At 34.5% G+C, this 24897-nt stretch overlaps 1 protein-coding gene across 1 annotated transcript; it reads left to right on the plus strand.

Annotated features, from left to right (window-relative positions):
• The first annotated feature begins 4703 nt into the window (after positions 1-4703).
• LOC120337278 (kinesin-like protein KIF2A) lies at positions 4704-24095 on the plus strand. The gene is made up of 18 exons (XM_039405012.2): positions 4704-5095; positions 6089-6180; positions 7069-7152; positions 7696-7897; positions 8624-8780; positions 9205-9355; positions 9892-9998; positions 11043-11133; positions 11342-11408; positions 11995-12086; positions 13465-13607; positions 14655-14770; positions 15452-15540; positions 17722-17900; positions 19870-20062; positions 20549-20653; positions 21456-21600; positions 22044-24095. The coding sequence occupies exons 1-18, from the start codon at positions 5026-5028 to the stop codon at positions 22118-22120; spliced, it is 2160 nt and encodes a 719-aa protein (XP_039260946.2). The 5' UTR covers positions 4704-5025; the 3' UTR covers positions 22121-24095.
• Positions 24096-24897: the final 802 nt, after the last annotated feature.

Here is a 24897-nt window from a genome sequence, read left to right on the forward strand (position 1 = left end):
TCAAAATGCTAATGAAAACCGCTTGACACGATATTAGAAAAAAAATTCCTGGCATCGCGACGAGACAAACATTGAAGAGAACACCGAGAGGGGTGCTACCCGTGTCTTTGTCGCCAGACTATCGATGAAACGATGCAATAGCATAGGATTTACATATTTATCCCGGGGGAGAGGAAAGGGAATAAAACGGCCTCTCGTCCGATTTCCATGTGGAGTATGGGATTAGTTAGTTATTTCTTTTCGGAAGCATGGACTTGATGGTTACTTGAACCACCCCGCGACGGCGAGGAGTCCAGCAATCCTCTCGCACAAGATGCGAACCACGCAGAGTAATCAAGGGGTGCGGTGATGAGCATATTCCTAACGCTTAGCAAGTTTAGACATTGTGGATGTTGCTCATGATTCAATTCCTTGTTTCACGCGGTAAAGACGATGCGCTTATCTATACGCCAATGGTTTTCAATCGTGTTCCGCAAGTAGCGATTCAAATCCGAGATATGTGTACAATACAATTTATTTTGGAATTCTGAAAACACAACACTCAATGGAACAAACAAAATTGTTACAGAAATGCCTGGGAAACCGGCAAAACTCAACGTGTTTGCATTTGTTTACATTCTCTTTAAATACCTGCAATTAAACCCAAATGCTTTGCCGTGGCCGTAACAATTTTCTGTCCGGCTCGCCATCAAGTCTATTTTGGGTTATTTTTTGACGTCTTACCTGTCCCCCACGTACTTTTCTATCACATACAATGGCTGAGGAGTCGCTTACTAATTCTGGTGAACTAACACGTGTTATAAACTTTATTCTTGTATGACATAGCCTACACACCAGGAACGTTTCACTCGCAAAAAATGCTTTTTGCTTGCGCTTAGAATCTTTCTTAACATCAATGACGGCTGTCCCACCAGTACCGACGTGAATTGATGTGATGTTGGTACTTCATTAGTGGTTGTATTTAGTTTTTGAATGATCAGATAACGGACTTCAGTGCAAGTCACCTAGGCAAACTTACATTAACAAAAAGAAACCAAAAAATCAGTCACGGCAAGCTGAACCGAGTTTATCGAACATGAGTGATTTATTAGCATTTCAAAGGAAAATCTGGCAGCGGTGAGGAAGAAGAGTTGACCTTTGTTCCTTAAGCCAACATGTTCAAAAACTTTAAAGGCATATAGTACACATCAACGATCACAAAATTGCGTTTTATCTAAAGCAGGGTGGTCCAAACTGCGGGCCGCATGCGGCCCCCGACACATTCCGTGCGCCCGAAGAACAATTTTAGCGTGCACTAAATCATTGGCAGATATTTGTGTTTATTACATTTTTGAGTTATTTTTAAGCTATTCCAACTGGGAATAGCCCTTTTCCTAGTCCCGATGTCGGGAGTCATGTTTGTTAAAATCACGGAGTTTCAATGTTGTAATATGAACGTCAAGACGGTGCCACAATGGGAATAAAACATGTCTTGTACAGACTAGAGATGTACCCAGTGTTCCCTCTAAAGTGTGCGCGCGCACACAGCTTTCAGAGGCTGCGCACACGCATAGATTTACTGCGCACAGACGTATTTCGATGTAATGTAACAATGTCCTCGGTTAACAATGTTCTCGGCAGGTTAAGAAAGTTTGTTGTTGGCCCACTTATTACCGGTTAGAACGCCAAAATTTCTTCATTGGTTTTTGCACAAATATTAGTCATTTCCAAAAAAGTGCGCACACACTAAAATTTCTGCGCACACATACTACAAAAATAAGAGGGAACATTGGATGTACCGATACCACTTTTGTCGCCGATACCAGCTAAAAACGCTGATACCGATACGCCGATACTACAAAAATGCCGATATTACCGATACCGATATTACGTAATTATTGCTTAATTAGGTGTGCTGTGTAGGACAGACGGGTTAAAACAATGGTCTTTGAGCGTTGTTCGTAATACACATTATTTCAGATCGAAAAAGAAAGATATATCACATAATCTGAAATTATTGTTTCATTTGTTTGGTGTTTGTTTAACTGATTAAGATACAATGTACAGTAACGCTAGTAATCTCGGTGTTCAATTGGTTCCATTATATTTGAACCCACGTACATTTGAACCCATGACAATTGCCCCTGTATGCTATTGCACCTATGAATTTTTTTTTGTTTTTTGGATAGTTGAACCCATACTAACCCTAACCCATGGGTTAGCACCCGCATATAGATTGAACCCGTGGATATACACATGGGTTCAAATGTACATGGGTTCAAATGTACGGTCACCGTTCAATTGGGAAACTCATAAGTCGGGATGTCCAATTTGAATTTGATGTTAATATCGCGACCTTCGAATATCGTTATTCGTGTTTAAAAGAATATCGAATATTACCCACACATTCTAGAGCCGCCGTCCTACGTTCAAATTAAAAGCATTTTACAAATATTTTATTTCATGGCTAATCGTAATCGTCGACGCAATAAGTCAAAGCCAACATGAAAGAATATCAATCAGCACCGACAAAAAGAAGGCCTACCTATAACCGTCGAGGATGTTTTTTTACTTTACTATTTTTTAATATTTTACAATTGCTATCATATATTTTGAGACAGTCTAGGGCTAGACCACTGGTTCTCAACCAGTGGGCCATGGCCCACTGCTAGGCCACAAGAACATTTTCAGGTGGGCCACGGATCTATTAAAAATTGCTAGAATTGTCGATAAAATTAATTAAATTGTTAAATTTGATGGTAGCAGCAATGAATAATGCAGTTTTTTGTTACAAGGCTGTAACCTAATTATTATTAAACTGAAAATGTCTATTTCCGCAGAAAGAATTCTATCTTTTTCTTGAAGTTTTCCTCCCCATGAGAATCTTGGTGGGCCACAGAATTTTTGTGCAACAAAAATGGGCCACAAAAGAAAAAAGGTTGAGAACCACTGGTCTAGACGGTCATGTCAATATATCTATAAAGAAATTGTGTAGTTTAACAAAATTAAAATTAATACCTGCGTAGAGGGATAATTGTGTCGGAATTTAGTTTATCGATGTCGACAGTCACTAAATGACACTCGTACTTGACGATAAACAGTCAGAATTTATACCCGTTACCAAAGTCCATGTGCCGTTAACAAGGACCCCAATTCCACTGTATGATTTAAAACTGGGCGCCTAGTCGCTTTTTGTTATGTGTTGTGTTGATATATATATTTCCTCATAATTACTATGTAGTAATAAAAATGTCAAAATAAAAATTTGACAGCGAAAATAGCCAAATTAGTTGAGCAAGTTTGGCTGATAAATAGTTAAAAACACGTGAATCCTATTCCCTCACGGGGGTGGGGACATGTATGGCTCATAGCTCCCGATCTCTCCAAACAAAAAATAAATTAAAAAGTAGTATTCCAACTTATCTTTTAAAACATTCTGGACCATATCAAAAAGGTAAATATATCTGAAATATCGGCCTTAATCTCACCGATACCGATACATGGCCGATACCTAAAAAATGGCCGATATTGCCGATACCGATACATCTCTAGTACAGACAGGACCAAGCCGGTGAGTTGGTTTGCGATTTTTACCCAAAGTTCATACCATAAGCTCGCGTTAAGTAACTCCTCATTTGAAGAGACGTTCTGTGCCTTTATTCCATTAAAAACACACATCTATTATCAAGCGTCGGCGATGTGACAGCAGTAACGAACCCCGTAACTGACGATTTAGCGCCACGCGATCCAGTTTTTTTTTAGCTGGGTCCGGAGTCCCAACTTGGACGGACTTCGTTGCTCTTTGACGATATCAACAGGCCTGATCATGATGCCTGTAATAAAATTTGTTAAATATAAGATCATACAATATATCCAAAAGGTGGTGCTCCTGAAGTATGCGCACCAAGATGTAGCATAACCTGAACCCTAACCTGGTACACAACCTGAGTTCAGGTTCAGAAGCCGGACATAAACTATTGAAAACATAGAATTCACTGAGTTGTCACACACGGCGGCGAAAACGAGACGGCGGCGATTCGAAAGTTTAATCAAACTATTCACAGTTAGTATAGTTACATCGGGGGTGATTGCCCTTAAATGAATGTGTCCCCGGGACTAACTACTTATTCTTGTTCTATGTTTTCATGTCGGCGGATTTTTATGCATATAATGCGAGGATGATGTAGCAAGAGTGAAGATAACTATCCTAACTGATTCAAAGGTCTTGTTTCACATTAACACAAACATATTTCCGTTACCATTTTGTCTGAGCAAGGTCATATTTCCTCGGACACACACATTTACCTACAACAAGATAAAATGCATGCACATTTAGACAATGGGTGTACTTGAATAATATGTGTCTGGGGAAGTCTGACCTCGTTATAGAAATTTCTAATGACCTTTCTGCACGAGCACAAGTTGTTAAAAAGCTGAGATGGCGAATTCCTTATGCGCCGGGGATGGAAGCAAATTAACCCAATGGCCTGCATAACAGAGATAGTTTCTGAAAAATTTTCTTGAAAAATTGTAATATAGCTGTGATTTTGTTTCAATCAGCCCACAAAATTGGCTTGCCACTAATAATATAATCGATGAAAGACCAAATTATCCACAATTGTGGGATTACCATGTACGTTCATTTTGTCTCTGATCTAACAGATTCTAACTCATGCGTGATAAGTTTGAATATTGTTGTGGACACCGAGAGCGATAGAGAGATGCTTATTTAACAAATTTTTCGAGCGCGGTTATGCGCATTTCTTTTGGTTGATGGCGTTGCTTTACTACTTCCAGGCGTAGTTCTGCGATTGTAGTACAATATTATGAGTCAGTAGGTAGGATATTTTTGACCGCAAATATTAGACTGATTCTGTAACTTCATAAACCACTCCCACACGCCAGCGCGTCGGTCTGTGGGTTCAAATATTGTTCTAGACTACCCTATCGTTATTTCATCTCGGAGCATTTTATTACTGTATTAGAAGAACCAGAGAACTGGCGCAGCCTCATTTGAAAAAACCCAAGTTTACGGGGAAGAGCAACATGGCAGATTCGCCAGATGATTATGGCACCCTGGCAAAAGGAACAAATATTAACATCCGGAGAAGCAATGGTAAGTCTGTAAGTCAGAAAATTAATAAAATACAGAAATATGTTCATTCATGCATTTCTTGATAAATTCTGAAATAACAGAATTAAGTTTTTAAAACTAAATTGGCGCGGCGGTGTTGCTCAACGGGCTAAGCGTTAGGAATACGCTCACCACCGCACCTCTAATTACTTTGCGTGGGTTCGCAGGTTCGAATCCCATGCAGGGATGGTTATGTGCGAGAGGATTGCTGGACTCCTCGCCGTCGTTGGGTGGTTCACATAATCGCTGGTCGGTTACGGCTTCCTCCACCACCAAGTCCATGCTTCCGAAAACAAACAATATAACTAATCCCATACTCGACTTGGAATGGTAAACGGACGAGAGGCCGTGGTTCGCCATATGGATAAGCCGTCTTATCGACTTTCCTCTCCCCCGGGATAAATATGTAAATCCTATCCTATCCTAAATAATACAGTACCAGTAATATTGTTGTGTCAGCAGATTTCTGTATTTGCAGTTAAGATTTCTGAAATTACCCGAATTAACTTCAAAGCTCATGAAATAAACAGATTGCATGTATAGCTTATTTCAATAAAATTTTATGGAATAATTGTCCTTAAAAATAACTCGACTTACATGACTTAATCAAGCCAAATTAATGAATTATGGTAATCTGGCTGTATACAATGAAAACTGAAAAAATGCTGGCTCTGATACAGTAATAATATACAGATTCAGGATAGCCCCAATATCAGACTTTCAAATGAGTGGATACAGGAATGTGAGCCGAATCATCCAACTGCTGAACTGTCTGACTGTACAATGGCTTGCATATGTATTTGCAGTATGGTGCAGTTCTCTGATTCCAAGATGTTCTGATATTCAGTCTCTGAAATGATGGCATCTAGCATAATGGAAGATGTTTCATAATGTGCCATGCTTGTCTCAATAATAATTTAAAATGCGTCGGCCATCACATGTAAGGTGAAACATTTTATTTTACATTTACTGTAGGTCGTGTTCACAAGTCAATAATCACAACTCTTGGACCACCTGGCTTAGTTACTGTAGAATGGTATGAAAATGGACAAACAAAAGGCAAAGAGGTTGGAAAAGTTTTGATACTTGTGTCATATCGAATTTATATTGCCAAGATGACCTATTGGTTAAAGCATTAGGTTCAAATGTGTCCCTAGGTAAAATCTCTGGTTCAAATCCAATTCCTGCTACCTCACGAAGAAGGCAATGTAAAACCGGAAAGATTTCGGCCCTTTCAAACTATAATGGCTTCTTGCCTGCTGTGGCCGTTTGGGGTCTCCTGAAGTACGCGCCCACAAGTACTTCTAGTGGGCGTAGCATAATGGTTTTTGCATATTATATTCCTAACCTCCACCTGAGTATGTCATCCAAAAATTACGTCCCTACGACGTCACAATCATGTCATAGAGCTTGCTAAAGTATAGCTATGATTGTTCGAAATGCCATCTGTGTTGACTACAATGAATTTACTAACGTCGGAGATATCTCACTTACGGTATCGAGAAACGAGAGAAATAGCTTGCTCGACTTCAGATGATTGTCTGCGCGTTTCAGACGACCATCCGTATACTTTGAAGGACCTTATTACGTCACTGCGACTTCACAGTGATGTAATTTGCGGATGACTTAGTCAGGTGGGGATTAGGAATGACATATGCAAAAATTGTTGAGCCAGGCCAACTAGAAGTACTTGTGGGCATGTACTTCAGGAGACCCGCTGTTTGTGCAAAGCCTAAATAAGCTGTATACAAAAATTCTAACATTGTTGAAATTTAGTATCAATCCTATTCAGTATGACTGAGTTCGTTGTAATAGTTGTCAAATTATCTGGCACTCTGGAAACATCTCAGATATATAAATCTTATGTAAACGCCTGAATTTTTCATTTTGTTCATGAACTCGCATTTTATAACTATAGAGAATTAACAAGAAATATATCTGTGTTTAACATTTAGATTGAACTGGAAAGTGTATTTGAATTAAATCCAGAGTATATGAATGAGAGTGAAGAACAAAAGCCTACCAGACCTACAACACGGGTAGATTTTTGAATTGATTTATATTTTATTTATTCAACTGTATCAAGATTTTTGTGGTTCTCAGTCTAACAATATATTTATTCTCAATATAATCTATACAGATTGGGCAATATACACAACCATCTACTATATCAAAGTATTTTTCCTATTTTAATATTACGCAGTCCTTTCTAAACTCTTTTTTATACATAAAATGGGTATTCTCAATTTTTCGAAAACACTGAAAATTATCTTAAGAGTATTTCACATTCAAATCTTAATTCAAAAATGAACTATGGGTACCAAATGATAATTTTCAAAAAATTCAGTCAAAATACAACCCTTCCCTTCTTTATATCAAATTGAATTTGAAGAGTTGAAGAGTGAAATGAAAAAAATAAACTTGAAAAATAAGTTGCAAAACACTTGTAAATTTGAAATTAAAAAAAAAGCCCATTGAACTACTGGGCATTCTGCTCCAAAAGCTGAATATTCATGTTTTTTTTGCTCACATTTTCCCTCCCAATTAATAAAAGTTTTATTTTTTTAATTTTGAATGTGTAGAGTGAAGCTAAAGCAGATTCTCGTCGTACTCTCTTACCAGCACCTAGTCGTCCAACTCGTGTCAAGAGAGAGACTAGAGTTCCACAACCTTGCTCAGAAGCTCCCACACCAACTGCAGCCCCTCCTTCTGTTATGGAACAAAATGTCAATGCTTCCAAAGCATCGGCCGCAACGGAGATGCCACCACCAAAGGCACCCACGAGTATGTGAACCTTGTTCAAGATATTTTTCTTGTCTTTTAAGTTAATTAATGAGTGCAGCATAGGATAGGATATTTTTGATTGATTGATTTTGATTTTTGATATTATCTTGATATTTTTCTGGGTGCAGCAGTCAGGGAATATTTCATAAGGCATACATTGATTTGGAGACGAGTATGACTTTTCCTAAATAATTTTCAATCGACTAAGCTCGGCACTAAAAGTTAATATGACGTACTTCCACTTTATTGATAATGTTTCATTTTTTCAAGTTCTCAACTTTTTTTTTATCAATTAAAAAAATATCTTTTCAAAAAAAAATCTATTTTTACATTGAAAGAATGTAGTTTTTAACAATATAATATTGTCACTAAATGTATTTTTTCACTCTGGAACTGAAATAATGTCTGGAGCGCAACTGCTTCTGCCAAATGTCACTGACAGGAAATTACAATACATGTCCCAAGGGAAAATTAAGCTGAACACAGATGCTGGATTTGTCTGGCTTTTTACTGGCTATATTAATCTACTAATCTATATTGTTTTTGGCCATATAAGGGGTTCATGTTACTAAATTTAATATTTTTTATTCCGATTTAGCCATTATATATTAATATTCTACAAAAAATTGATTTTGTAAAATTTGATTGAAACTCTTCTTTGTGACTACAAATATTTTTATCATCATCTTGGATTGAACAATTAAATTTCTGATTGTTATAATTAAGGACCTCGTCGTTCAACCGTTGTTGATCAAGTTGAAAAAATCAGTCAAAAAAGAGAGGAACGTAGAGCGGCACAAATAAAAGAAAGAGAATTGAAAAAACAATTTTACGATCCAAATAATCCAATGTGGGAATTTGCTATTATGGTCAGAGAATACAGGTTAGTCACAACTCACAAGCCTTCAGCATTGGTAGATACTTTTTAAAATATAGTCAAAAGTCAAGTTAATTTCTGTTCATTTACTGAAGTCATTGGCTGTTTGCTTTGGTTTTTACTTCATCTCTATTTTCTACTGTGTAGATTGGTCAGTGATGCATAATTTCTTGCAATTCTGAAAGGGACAGGCAGTATTTGCTTTGTCCCTATCTGTGCGTTTTTGCTGGATAGCAACTGAGACTAATAATCTATAAGAATGGATATCCAACAAATTTATCTGAGACAATAAGGTTCATAAGTGCAATGTCAATGTGTTCAAGAGTAAGATTTCATATACATGCATTCTTATTTTTAAAATAAAATATGTATTCATATTATATTCTTCATGACTAGTAATCATTCGAACTAGAAATTTTCTATATTTCAGAGAAAATCTTGAAATGCAACCACTGGCACCTGGAGATCCTGTTGTAGATACAAGAATTTGTGTCTGTGTAAGAAAACGACCATTGAATAGAAAAGAAATTTCTCGCAAGGAGATTGATGTCATAACTATACCAAGCAAGGATATACTTTTGGTAAAATGTTTTGTGTAAAAGGAAATCAGGTCGATTTATTGAAAAAGTTTCAAAGAATTAGAGGATTATTAATATTATAATCTGTTTATTCGTGGTTCATGCTTGACTCATGGTTGTCAATGATGTAAATCACTGCGCAAATTTGAAAGAATATGCTTTCTTATTGATAAATGTGAACTATGAAAATAGTAACTGAGACAACCAATAGAACATTTTACTTTCACTGCTGACTAAGTTTACTTGGGCATTGACTCCCACTGAAATTTTCAAATTTAATGAATTATGTGTGGCTGTAGTCCATAAATAGTCCAGTTATTTCTTACTCCTACTTTTATTAAAGTTAGCAATGTTCATTAGAAAGTTTTCAGAAAGAAAAAAACTTTTGATATCATTTTCAGTGGATAAGAAATCCATTTTAGGTATAGGAATTTAAAAAATTAAGAACTGATTTCTCTACATATTTATATATATATTATAGAAAATTGTTTCTTACATTAAATTATATATATTTCAATGACTTTTATTTCAAATTTCAGGTGAGTGAACCAAAGACAAAGGTTGATTTGACTAAATATTTAGAAAATCAGAAATTTCGATTCGATTATGCATTTGATGAAACCTGCAGTAATCAACTCGTATACAGGTGAGAAAACTGTTATCATTTAATGTTACTCGCAAGAAAATATTTACCACCATTTCAGTGATATATATAAAGTTAATGTTTGTTTCTCAAATAATATGTGCTAGTGATGAAAATATCAGATTTCAATTACAGGCGAGAGAAATAGAACTCATAAATTTCCTAATTACTTTTTCATTGTTTACGTCTACGTATCTTTTATTAAGTATTTTTACTGAGTAAAATTGACTGATGTGCCACGAAATCGTGATTTTATGATGGTTTTCCACATATTTGTATGTGTGAATTTGAGGAAAGGAAATTAAATTACTGTACATATAATATGACCATCCCTATTAGTTGAAGGAAAGATCACTTGCAGCTTTGTAAATTATAAATCTCCCAAGTAGCTTGCTTTTTGTTTATCAATTATTTTCTCTGAAACCCTTTTTCTGGTCTGATCTTTTTTGATGGTGTTCGCTAAAATAATGTCTCATTCAGTTTGAAATTGGTTCGTCTCCCCATTAATATTTTATTGGGATTGCATACCCTGTCGTCATTCAGTCCATAGTCTTTGTTAAACTTGGAATTTTTCTATATTTATGTCTATTAGAAAGATCTCCTTTATATTATCATTATTGAGTTGATAAACAGCTGAAAATGATATTGATAATTCGAATACGTTCAAAAACAATTTTACTGTATTTGATATAGTTAGGTCTTGATTTGAGGAATAATTTGGAATATTGTATTTCATTGAAAAATTGTTGTTCTACAAATTTTATTATTTATCATGCCATTCAGACAAAATAGACTTCATTAGAAATCTCAAATAAATTTTTTTAAATTGTTTTCTGCATTACAAAATTCAATCATTATAGTTGTCCAATGAATTGTGCCATTTGTTTGTTGAACATAGACTCATTTTGGAAATATTTTTAGGACTATTTGAATAAGAACGTTTTTTGGCTTATGGCCAAATAGATTCAAACTCACATAACATATATAATTTACTGATTGATTTAGCCTTATGTTGCTTCAGCTTTTGTAAAACTTCAATTTTTTTAGATACACTGCTAGACCATTGGTTCATTGTATATTTGGTGGAGGAATGGCAACATGTTTTGCATACGGTCAAACTGGGAGCGGAAAAACACATGTAAGGCTTGCATATCATGAATTTATTAGCAAAAGATGCTTGTTGATCATATGCATGGTGGAGTTGATATAAAAAGACTACAATTTTACCGTTTCAATATAGCTGAAGTCATATTTTTACACTTGAGGAGGATCTGATGTAGATACTGGATACCAACAAACTAGGCTATTATGATCAATTAACTATTCTACAATTCTTTATTTTCCAGACAATGGGTGGAGACTTTACAACAGGAAAAATGCAAGATGCAAGCAAGGGAATATATGCCTTAGCTGGTGAGATAATTGTTTTACTGTCCTATTTCAGTGAGAAAAAAGTGTTATTAATCTGAATGATTTTGCTTTTTTTTTTGTCTACAATTTTCCATCACGGAGATAACCAAATTCCAGTTGTCAATGATGTATAACTTCTTGCATTTCTGAAATGGAAATCACAGTACTTGTAATTTCTATCTGTGTGCGATATTGCTGGATAGCAACTGAGACAACTATCATATCTTGTTACATTACTAAGCAACTTTAAACCATAAGCTCTCACTAGACAGGCAAGGATGAAATTGGCTAAATTTGGAATTCAATTAAAGGAGTGGGCGTCTATTTATCTAGAAATAAAAGGGATTAAACTCTGATTAAGTTATAGATATCATTGAAATACTGACATATACTGTGATCTGTAACCATGTAGAATTATAGTACATCATGCACAAGATCACACAATTAGCTTTTGTCCTTTTTTTCCTCGCCAAAGGTTTATTACGATTATATATTTTCATTTGCTAGTGTTTATAGCCTTGCTCGATTAAATACATTTATTCAGTTTGATGTAGAATTTATAGTTAAATGTTTTCTAATTCTTTTTCAGCTCAAGATGTTTTCCATCTTCTGAAATCACCAAGTTATCAACATCATAATTTCACTGTGTATTGCACTTTCTTCGAAATATATAGCGGAAAGGTGAGTAGCCTACTTTGAATTTGTTTGGTGTAAATTATAAACTTGCCATGATAAAATTTCATCGTTTAATAAAAATGATTTACCTGATAGTCCAGGGGTGAGCAAGTTTTTTGGAACAGGGCCAAAAATTTTGCCCACCTAGACTGGCGGGCCATGTAAATATGACGTAAATAGCTACATTTTTATGAACAATATCTACAGTGGTACAAGCAAATTGGAAAACTATAAGCCTCGTGCCAAAAATGTAATGTAATCTCAACAAATTCCTTGAGTTATTTTCGAGCTAAAACACCAAAATTTGGTTTTAGTTTGGATGTGGCAGCATCAGGCAGGCCAGATTGAATTACCCAATGTGCCGGATTTGGCCCGCGGTCCATAGATTGCCCATGTCAGAGTTAGTCGGTCAGTCATAAATGAGTAAAATCAAAAATTTCCTTCCTTTAACTGGCTGTGGCTCGCGTTCATTGTATTGCCAGCATAATGGGAACCTGTTAGTACTTTAATAACCTTTTCACTTCATTGTGAAAATTCTGAAATTCCACTTGTATTTGTTTCAACTGATAACCTTTTGGACTTTGTACAATACAATGTGCGTAAAGAGTTAACCTAACGAAGCACTCCTCTAAGCGATATTCTTTACTCAAGTACCATTGCCTAAAAAGACTTGAGAACATAAGATGTTTTGTTGTCATCTACTGTAATGTGTTCAAACAATTGTTAGCGTTCTAATCTTGATAACTGACCAACTATATGACGTTTTCATCCCAACTTGGGTAATTAGGGTGAAAATTCAAATCTAGGATATCAACATTTTGAGTTAGAAAAACTCATGGTAATCCCATTGAACTATAATTTATAAAACTTATTATCTGTGTTCCGTCTGTTTCTACTTGTTTTTCAAGCAAACCTTAATAATCATTATTCGTTGTATATTAAGTTATATCTTGTTTCATCTGAAGAAGTTCTAACGAAAGCTCGTGAATATACTTGCTATTTCGTGGAAAGAGATTATGTTATTCTTACAAACCAAAATAATCTGCATGATTTGCCTTTTGGGGATGTTCTAATTATCAAACAAAAGCTTTATTTTGTTGTACTGCTTTCAATATATCTGAAGGGGCTGAAAAAATTGCTAAAATCGAGTGAAAGTATTGTTTTTGGATGATGAATTATTTTATTCACAAACTTTTCATACATTTACATACAGTATTAATAGCATTAATATGTATTATTGGAAATATATTAAATTTTTATATTATACATTGATAGTGTTATTAAAACTCTCCTTTGAAAATTGAGTGTTTTTTAAATAATGATTTTTTTTAAAATCATATTTAAATTTTGTTTCCGTTATCATGTTATTGTTCTGTTTTTGAAGGTTTTTGATCTTCTCAATAAGAAGGCACGCCTGAGAGTGTTGGAGGATAGAAACCAACAAGTACAAGTTGTTGGATTAGTAGAAAGACAAGTTTCAAATATGGATGATATTTTACAATTAATTCAAGAAGCATCTAAATGCAGGTAAGTAATATCATATAGAACAGTGGTTCTCAAACATTGGGGCGCGCCCCACAAGGGGTACGTAAACAATTTTCTGAGGGGGCGTGAAGCTAATTTGTTAGGTTTGAGCTTGTCCATGCTAACTTGGATATTTACGCTTATTTTGTCAGCCAAAAACAACTGCAGTAGTAAAAATAACAACGAAATTTGCTTGGTAAAACTTCATTCACTTCATTATATACGTTCCCATCCACGTCGTTTCAAAATTTTTTTTTAATGAAACATACATTTGCCTTACTATCTGTTATTTGTAGCTTATTGTTAGCTAGTTATTTTTGTGGTGTGGCGCGAAACTTGACAAATTCTAATTTACTATACCGGAAATATTCCAGTTCTCCATTGCTTACCCAAATGACGCTGGGTGAGGTGGGGGCATGGTTCATGGGATTTAAACCTGAGATGTATAATCTAAGATGTCAACACAATAGGAGAAATTGAAATATTGATATTGCTGCATTGAAGGGTTACAGCAAAAAATCTATAATAAGATAATTGATAAAATCTTGTTGTCAATGATGTATAACTTCTTGCATTTCTGAAATGGAGATCACAGTATTTGTGATTTCTATCTGTGTGCGGTCCTGCTGGATAGCAACTGAGACAACTAAAATAATTATCATGACTCACTACTACATCTAATAGTGCTGACTTGGCTATTTATATCTCCACCCTTAGACCCTTTTACCTCAGTCTTTTTATATTTTAATATATTCTTTAGCTTGTACAGATTTTCAGTATCGGCTTGTTAGTTTACCACATACCCTGTTGCGAAATGTTTATCGAATTCAACTTTCCATTCACCAAATCTGGATGGTAAAGGAAGCCCTAATCATGTCATCCATTCTAAGATGGCAAGTTCTTTTTGAATATTGTTTATCGAAGAAGAATTTTACTGTTATCCTGAATGCTTCTCTAATCGAGTCTGGATCTGAATTGCAGAAATGATTAATAATGCTAATAAGCCACATTCTTGTTTTTTTTAAAATCATCTATTTTCACTAATTCCAGAACATCAGGTGTTACATCAGCAAATCAACATTCATCCAGATCGCATGCTGTTTTTCAAATTATTTTACGCGAGAAAAAACGTTTGCATGGAAAATTTTCACTTATTGATCTTGCAGGCAAGAAATTTTGTTTCTTTCATTATCTTTTTGAAAAATTTTATTCTGTTGTCAATGATGCATAACTTCTTGCATTTCTGAAACTGGAATTACAGTTTTTGTAATTTCTATCTGTGTGCGATCATGCTGGATAGCAACTGAGACAACTCATATAATTTACAGTAATTTCAGAATTGGTCATATTTGGGAAATATATAAATTCCCTGCATTGCTGGACTTCTTGCCATCACAGGGTGGTTCACATAACCGTCGGATGGTTACCGCTTCCTCCACAATCAAGTCCATCCATGCTTATGAAACGAATACCTATATCGGCCATATCTTTGTGCTGTCTTCTTTTCTCTACTCTGGGTGAAATATAAAATTCATATCTTATCTTAAATAAAGGTCTTGTTGCCCGAAAACCAATAATTATTTTGAAATTTGGATATAGTAGAAAAATGATAATTTTTGTTCGCAACTGAATTACAAAACAGCATTTTGTGAAATCTTTATAACTGTGTGTCAAAGAAATTTACAACATTTCAAATTCCAATTTGAATTAAATTTCACAAAATATTATTAGAATATCCTCTTTTCTGGTAGGAAGGATCTGACTTTTGAACTCTAGGTTTCGAATACTGAGTATTTTAAAATCATCAGCTTCCCATATTAAATCATTAAGATGATTTGTTTAATCAGGTAATGAAAGAGGGGCAGATACAATGAGTGCTTCAAGACAAACAAGAATTGAAGGATCAGAAATCAATAAAAGTTTATTAGCTTTGAAGGTGACGTTTATTTATCATTTGGAATAGGATTAATTACTGGTAGAATGTGTTTGTGTACTTTTATTGTTTTTCAGTACTCGTAGGTTTTTTAATTTTTTTTTAGTCTATTTTTTCAAGTTATTCACTGAATATGATCAAAATATCAGTTTTTCCACTTTATGAAATGTTTGATTTTTTGGGTACTGCGCTTTGCTAGTTTTACTGCTTACCCTGAAATGGAAAGTTGGTATTACCCATATCATTCTAGTTCAGCGTATCCAATGGAATTCCTCCCAGTGAAGGGATTTTGTGTTTTCGAGATGAAATAATAAATATTATTTCATATTCAGTGAATTTTTATCAATATTGTTGGCTTATTTAGTATTACTGTAAATCTGTAATACATATTTATGCACACAATATAATTATTTATACTGTGCAAAAGCCAAAGTATGAGTTGTGCGTTACTTACTAATGGTACTTTATTAAAGATTGAACAAATAACGAATAGATATTTGAAATAGGCAAATGGAGGAAGGAATATGTCGAAATAGGTAGAGAACCACTGTTCTAGATAATTTTAGAATTAAAATTTCAGAATTTAAACATCAAAATATTTCAAATTTTGAAATCATTGAACTCTCATTCCTACAGTAGGCACTAATCACTTTCCAAATGTTAATAAATGGCAGAAGACTTTTGTCTGTTGAACAATCAATAATTACAGATTTACAGTAGTTATGCACGGTCAAATTAGCTATAGGACATCTGTTTTCTTTTTTATTGTCTTATAATTTCATTGTCATGCACCAGATGTGTAACTGTCTGATTTAGTTTATAGTTGGAGACACTTTAGACTCTGGAAAATCTGTATGGCCCATACTTGATTTTGATTTGAAAATATGAATATCCAACACAGTGGTTTTCAACCAATAAACATTCCATAGACTTTAGGAACGCATGTGCAATATTTTTAAGATGTAAATGTAAGAATTGTTTAAACTATAAATATATACAAAAGTAAGCTCGTATAAGTAAGACAACATGATCTTTAATAAGGTGTAGAAAGTTTAATAATAGTGGCGAAACATATAATAGGTATTGGATTATTTTAAACAATATATCACTACATATTATAATATGGGATTTAAACCTGCTGCCTCTAGAACAGGGGTGTGCAACAGGCTGCCCGATGGCCACATGAATGGAAATACATAATTTTTTTTCTTTTGCTCTTGTTGCTGCATTAAATCTTTGCCTTTTTGTCCCGTACATTTATCACTGTAAGGCTGAGCGATAGCCATATTATATGGCCCAGTACTGGCAGAACCCTAGGTCGAACCGAAACCTTGGTTTAAAACCATTGGTCTAACACAGTGGTTCTTAAACTTTTTAGAATTTGTCAAGCCTCGCGTTCCACCTCAAAAATATCTAGCTAACAATAAGCCACAACCTACAAATAACAGATACTAAGGCGAAAGTATGTTTTATTCAATAAACACATTGAAAATACGTGGACGAGGCGTAAATATCCAAAATAAAGAAATGTTAATATCCAAAACAAAGCGGGCAAGATCAAATCTGACAAATATTTTTATTTTTAATTAGTTTCGCGCCGCCTTAAAAAATTGTCCACGCCCCACTGTTTGAGAACCACTGGTCTAACAAATATAATTAAATCTTTGAAAACAGTCTGATTGGGGACGAAGTATTTGTTTTGAAGTTTTGGCTATTTGATCCTCACTATTTTATTGCTCTATATAAAGTCATTTCTTCTGTAAAAATGACTAACACTGTTTAAAAATTTTCTGTTTCCTTTATTATCTTTTCAAATTTTTTTATACTGTTGTCAATGATGTATAACTTCTTGCATTTCTGAAACTGAAATTACAGTTTTTGTAATTTCTATCTGTGTGCGATCATGCTGGATAGCAACTGAGACAACTTGGTCTGAATTTGTCAATTGAAATATTTTTTTTATTTAGACATGAAAACTTCATAGTGCCTGAGTGCATGGTACTGAAATTATCAATTGAAATATTTTTTTTATTTGGACATGAAAACTCCATCTGCCTTTTATGCATATCTTACATTGAGATCTAAGCATTCAAGACACAAATGTAAACACGGAATGATCCACTACGTAATATTTAATAAGGAATGATAGCGGAACATTTTCAATAGTATTTTCCCTTTATTCAGGAATGTATTCGAGCAATGAGCAAAAACCAAGAACATCTCCCTTTTCGTGCGAGTACTTTAACTCAAGTACTGCGAGATTCTTTTATCGGTGAAAGATCAAGAACCTGCATGATTGCAACTGTTTCACCTGGAATTAACTGTTGCGAACACTCGCTCAACTCTTTGCGATATGCTGACAGGTAATAACAAACGTGATTGTAATTCACTAATCTTTTGAGTAGTTTTTAAATTTTTGATTACAGACATTTCGAGAGCTATTGTACTTAAAAAGGCTGTTTTAAGAAAACGAGAAAATGTACATTTTCTAATTTTAAACTCATGTAACTTTGGTGAATATTGAATTATGATTAGATACCAGCGTAAAGAGCACCTATTTCTTTATAATGTTTTCAAATACAAATTTCTTCGAAATTCCAACATTTGCCACTTCTTCTTAAAATCCCCAGTTTTTCTTCTCAAGTAACAGAGTGTTTATGCTTTGAGTAAATGTTTAGAAGACCCCACTAAATTTGAGCATCTTCAGCACCTTGCCCCTTTGGGTGCGATATCGCCCACTTTTAGAATCGAATAACTGGTGTAGATCATGCCAAACTAGATATCTCTTCCAGTCATTCTGAAATGAGTAACTTACTGGTATTACATTACATCACTGCTAGAGACTTACTGAAAAGTACATACTACGTACGTACATCAAAAAACTCTATCTCTTTATCACACTTTCTCAATAAATGTGTTTATTAAATACTGATGTGTAGATGTTATGACACTTAAAATCTATTCTAAACTGAAATACTTTTTTATTTTTGCTCACAATTGGATTGGAATACAATATGGTACATTTTTTCATAAATGCATGTGCACGGATTTTAATTTGTTTTGTAATGTTTGTTAAATGTGATCAGAGTCAAAGAATTTTCTGTTTCTTCATCTGGTTTAAAGAGATATTCTGTAACACCACCATCTAGAGATGGTAGATCCTTAATTCCTACAGCCGTGGGCCGAAAATCTGAACCGAATAAGAAAGCAATTCGTTCAAATTCCGACACGAGAGTTACTCGTCCTTCTGTAGCACATCGCAATACAGGAAATTCCAACATTGGTAAAAAACGATCATCTTCAACGAAAAAATCTGCTCGAAAAAGCGAACCCCAAATTTTTGATGAGGTGGAAGAGTTTATTGACGAAGAATATGACGATATAACGCTGCAACCTATTATGTCTAAATCGCCATCGCTTGGGGTGGGGCCCAGTCATAGTGATACGTGCCTATCCACGTACAGTGGTGGACCACCAGATCAGCAACCTGGGTACGACCAAAATCTGCTTTCAGGAGCTGCAGACGGGTATGCTAATTTGAGAGGATGTTTCAGTCTACAAGAAGACTTAGATATTCTCACTTCCTCGGAGGTTTCTCGTTATATGGGGAAAGATTATAACGATATATCGGCAGACGAGGATGAAGATATTGATCAAGATTTCATTGATTTGAAAATACCTGATCTAGAGGATGTTCAAAAAATTAGCAGAGATTTATCAAAGTTTGTTATGGTCGTTGTCTGTGTGATTCAATTTATTTGCATCAATCTTTGTCTAAGTTGTGTTTATGTGGAATGGTTGTCATTGAATCCAATATAAAATATTGATATTTTTTATATTGTTACTAGTTACTATCCTACCTTACGCAATTGTTTTAAATGTGTTTGGTAGCTATGACTATTGCACGCCAGTTTATTAATGTTTCCCTTAGATTTCTCTATGTGTAAAATGCTTTGTCAGTTCGCTCATATGTATAAAAAAAATTCTGTTGCGCTTTTAGCGTATTGTAGTGACTAGTGAGTGTAATCATTCATCAATTTAGCTGTCTTAGGAATTTATTGTCGTTTACGTTTAATATTATTTGTTGCAAAGTTTTATTTTGTTATGTTTTTATTGTTGTATTTAAATTATGTATGTCTATGGAAGTGGAAATTTAACAGAAATATAGTTGTGTTAGTGTGCAACTCACAATTAAATAAAATAAATACTTTTCTATCATATTATATTTGAAATTTTGACTGTTGGAATTTGATTGGAATGATAATATAAAGTTATGTGATCAATGATAATTCTCACCATTAAATCTATCTACATATTTCATATTCTTTTCAGAGTGAAGGAACTTCCAGCAAACAACGTTAATGATGGTCAACCCCAACAAATACAAAGAAACGGACAACTACCAGATTTGAAAGAAATAAAGGAAGAATCTAGTTCTTTCTCAACCCATCATCAGAATGGCTTGCAACCTTCACCTATGTCTCCCAATCAAAGTGATCTAGCTATTCTTGCAGCATCTGTACCAGTAAGTCTGCAAGAATCTAAATGCTTCATTACGTAGTCTTCCTCTGTTATTGAATAAAAATCCCATGAAATTGACTCACAGTACTAGCTTTTCACACACTGGTCTTGTGTATTTTCTCCCCAGAGGTGAGTCACCTTTACTCCTGAGTGAGTGTGCTTGACCTTGCTTCGAGTAATTCCCTTAAATAATTCACTCAAATCAGTTCCATTTTTGGTGTAATAATCTCAATGGTAGTACATGTTTATTATTTTAAGTCTACCAAGTGTGTCTAGTAAGTTTTAGTTAATAATTGATTATATTGAAATTTATGATGATAGATAGGAAAATATTTTATTTTGATAATGTAAAAAAAATAAAATTACATATTCATCTGTGTGTATTTATGTAAAATTTGCCATTTTTTCTGTATTCACAATGAAATAATGAGTTTATTATTGAGTTTTAGTATATTTCATTTTTGATCAACGTTTCCTATTTTATTGTCAGACAAATGAAATATCACGAGAAATGCTCGAGATTCATCAAACTGTTTCTACCCTTCAAGAAAAAGAGGAGGAAGCTGTGGAAGGCCATAGAAAATTTATTGCGGAAGTGAGTCTTGTTATACTAGTGAGTAGTGACTATGTCCCTGCGCTTTGGACGCGAAGACCTAGCGGTTATTAAGGGTAAAAAAGTGGTACTTCCGTAATATGTGTACCAGGTTTGGTTAGGCCATAGTTCTATTCCTATTTTTCTTATTTTAGTACTATCATAAGTTCGGGGACTGTCTGTGTTAGCCAATGAATATACCCCTGCCCATAGGTTTCAGTCCCTTTACACAACTTGATGTAAAGTAGGCGAACAAAATTAGTTACCTCCATATTGGCACACATACTTCTTGAGCGACGAAAAAGTTAGGCAATGTCGAACCACAAACATTTCAACTCTTCCCGAAATAGTAACTTTTTTCATGTCATTAGATGTCATGGGGGGCAGGAATAAGCATTGTCTAAAGAGAAAAATGTAATTACTTTGTTTACACACCATAACTAGACTGATAACTGGACAAGGGACTGTTACCATGTGATTGAGCCATTTCAATAGCTTTCTCCATCTTTGGGATAGGTGGGTGAAACCTGTCATATCCCGATTTACTTGTTTTGCGCTGATTTAATCGCAATCTCAAGCTATTTTTTTTAGCAAAAACATCAAAATTTGATTCAGTCTGGTCAGATTGAACTACTCAACAGGCTGGATTTGGTCGGCGTGCCATAGTTTGCGCATGTCAGGGTTAGACGAATCCCACTCAATTTTCAACACCCTGATGCTCTCTGGTGACAGCTTCTACCACTCCCAATTCATTCTGCCATTTGCTTTCTGGCACATTACATTACTTTATTCTTTCCTCCCATAGATTAAACAGCAAGTCCAAGCATTCGAAAGACTTCTTGAACAAACAGAAGAAGTCGAATTTGATGGTGAACAATATCATCAACAAATATCCGATCAAATGGAAAATGCTTGCGATGTTTTTACAGAAGAAATGACAGCTCTGTCAGGTTAGATTAACAAGCTAAGAAACCAGGTTTAAGTTCTATTCTAATTAAGTCAATAATGAAATTACTGCATTATCTGTGAAATTTTGGTACTCCCGTAGTGTGTTTACCAATTTTCCTTATTTTAGTTTTATTACGAGTTCGGGGACTGTCTGTGTTAGTCAAGTGAATATACCCATAGGTTTCAGTCCCTTTACACAACTTGATGTAAAGTAGGCGAACAAAATTAGTTACCCCCATATTGGTACACACATTAGTTCTGGATCGTCAAAATTTTATGTTATTTGAAATAGAATCATAACCCATGTAGAACATTGCTAAATAAGCATTTGCTTTTCGAGAGCTGTGAAGATATAAAACACCTCTTGAAAAGCACTATACTTTGCAAATCAACTATGTTCTTGATCAGATAATACTTAGAGCTAATTAATTTACCTTTTTTTCAGATAAATTCACAGCATACAAAAATGCGATGAATGAGGAAGAAAAATTTTCCAAGCGCCTTACTGGGAAAGGAAAATAACAACGGCATAACAAACTATTGTTAGCAGGAGAGGAATATTTATTCAAAGAACTTTTTCAACAAATAGCAGAATAAATTTATTTTTGTAAAGAGTAAAACTGCAATACGCAATTCATATAGAATTTTATAAATTAGGATCACAACAACTATGTTGGCTTTCTGCATATTTATATCACCAGTATTTGGTTGCATACACTCTAATACTGTACCACAAGGTAGTGTGTTGAAGCAGGTTGTGGCATGCTTTTTATATGAGGTTATGTATGGGCCTTTGATATGACGCTTGGTATTTTCATAATCCATGCTGACACAGCGAAATAAAATTGTGATTTGTGACGTAATGATAAGTTAAGCTAAGCAATTCCGCATTACGTGACATCATAGCAGGATTCTGTTATATAATGTTATTTTTACTGTGATATGTTCGGTGTAGCTTTTCTGAAGAAAAACTATATGTTAAATTTACTTAATTTTACAAAGTTTATTTGTGCATTGTACATGCAACGCTGAAATTGCTCTGGACTCGATAAATACTTATTCATTCCAAAGTAATTAAAAATGAGTTTATTAAAATTATAAGTGGCCATTACTTTTACACAAGTGCTCAAATTTTCCAAAATCTTATAACTTTTGCATGCCATGTAAATTAAACTTTCAATAGAATAATTGTGCGGCATGAATCATCTGCTCGATAATTTGCACATCATTCAATTGTATATGTGAGTTTCTTTGCTTCTGTTTTCTATTATGAGTGTTGTGGACTATTTTTCTTCATTTCTACGTATGAGTGACAAGAGGTGTCAGTGGCCGAGAGGTCTTGTTCCATTTTGATACGGTTTTTTTCTTTTCAAAAAGTTTGTAGCAATTTTATCTACAATGGTTTCCATGTCAGAATGTATTTAAATGTAGAATTCCAAAACCTTTCTATTTACTGTATGTTTCGAATAACATTGGCAATCTGCGGATATCATCTATGTAGCTCAAATAAATTCACTTCATATTATCAAAATCATGATAGCAAACTAAAGTTCATGAACCATTCATTTCTGCTGTTGCTTTTCCAGGCATGGTACTGATATGAGCTAAACAAATTTTTCCAAATACGTTTGATAGCAGCTCTTTCTTATATTTATTGGTATGGTTCTGTAAGATTTGATTCGCGTGTAAAATAGAACATTACCGGTACATTAGGTTAATTTCAGAAAATCTGTAATGTGCACTTCACACTTTTCGGCCATAGACATCTCTCTTGTATGTAACCAATTCTATTTTCGTTTATTTTTTCTACCTACCACAGAGTTCTTTGATCTTCTTTCCTAGTTCCTTCAAATTATTATTGGATTCCAGTCCAGATTCATATACTTCTTGGGTGTATTTTACCTTGTCGTTTATGAATGATTTTCAATCGTATTGCAAAGTAGTTTGCTTCAGTATCCAACTAAAACGTTTAGACAAGATTGTTCTGGTTGGTTTACTATTTTAGAATTATAAAAAGTTGAATGACGCATGTATTTGATCCTATTTCATTCCCTAAAAATGAATATTTTTTCCCTTTGAAAGTATCCTGAATAATTCTATTGGTGTGTTTAGACATCTCCCGAATTCTACTTTTTGTGTAATATATAATTACATTGTGAGGCATAGACTAATATATATGAAGTTTATCCAAGTAAATAGACTTGATACATACCCACACTGGTTCACTTGCCATAAGTATGTCCCTATTCTTTTTTCGCTGTTAAATTTCAAAAAAATGATGCAATTTTGCTGAATATGGTGCTATTGTGTCATAATTTATGGTGTTCAGTTGGTTCAATTATCATTATTCTTTTCTACTTGTTATTATTTTGTACCTCACTTGATATCCTGGCTTTTTTATTGTTGTTCCTGTCTTGTGCGATGGCTAAATGTGTTCGTGCATTGGTCAAAAAAGCATTATTGTTTATTGAAAATGAATAGAAGTGAAAATACCATCTATCTGGTTGGAAAATGTGTAATAATGCTGGAAATACCTCAGTAGGGGATTGGCAGAAATCTAAAATAGCTGGAAACGGATGTAACGGTAAATATTACCATTGTATCTCCGCTCTAGGAGACTGGTGACCCTTATTTTCAGTCGTTCTGCCTGTTCGGCTATTCACCAGTCTGTGCCCAGCTGTAGAGTCTAAATCAGGGTGGTCCAAGGCTGTCCGCTTCGCGGGCCACAAAATTATTTTTGCATTGTTCACTGGCCACAATAGTGCTAAAAATAGGTAAACAGTGCAATACAAAACAAACACTTTTATTGTGCAAACACATAGTTATCAGACATAGCCATCTCAGGCTAATAGAATCCGCATTCGATTTTTAGTTTTCTATGATGCCTATATTGTTAGCATATTTTCCCGACCAAAAAAAAGAAAGCCAGATAATAATTTAGACACTAGTCAATTAAGTGACATTATTGATGTAACAATATGTCAAAAGATTTTTCTGATTAATTTTATTACGAGACAACACAAAATGCGATTTTTTGATTACTCTCCGAATGTGACGCGGGCCCCAGATAATAAAGCGGCGGGCCTGAGTTTGGACCACCCTGGTCTAAATGGTGGATTATGGGTGCTCCCGAAGTATGCGAACCAAGATGGCGGACATCGGAACGTAACAGGTTAGGGTTAGGCGATAATTTTTTTCCAATCTTCCTTATTTTAGTCCTATTATCAGTTCGAAGACTAGCCAAGTGCCTCCCGTAGTATTTATACCTAAAATTATGGCCTAGTACACATATTACATTC

The sequence above is a fragment of the Styela clava genome, chromosome 10 (genome assembly GCF_964204865.1).
Source record: "Styela clava chromosome 10, kaStyClav1.hap1.2, whole genome shotgun sequence".
Lineage (NCBI taxonomy): Eukaryota > Metazoa > Chordata > Ascidiacea > Stolidobranchia > Styelidae > Styela > Styela clava.

Excerpts from the sequence above, each read along its gene's own strand:
- LOC120337278 (XM_039405012.2), top strand. The coding sequence starts at position 5,026 with ATGGCAGATTCGCCAGATGATTATGGCACCCTGGCAAAAGGAACAAAT. Across the intron at positions 7,898-8,623 it reads ACCACCAAAGGCACCCACGA|GACCTCGTCGTTCAACCGTT; the intron begins GTATGTGAACCT and ends GTTATAATTAAG. Across the intron at positions 21,601-22,043 it reads AGAAATGACAGCTCTGTCAG|ATAAATTCACAGCATACAAA; the intron begins GTTAGATTAACA and ends CCTTTTTTTCAG.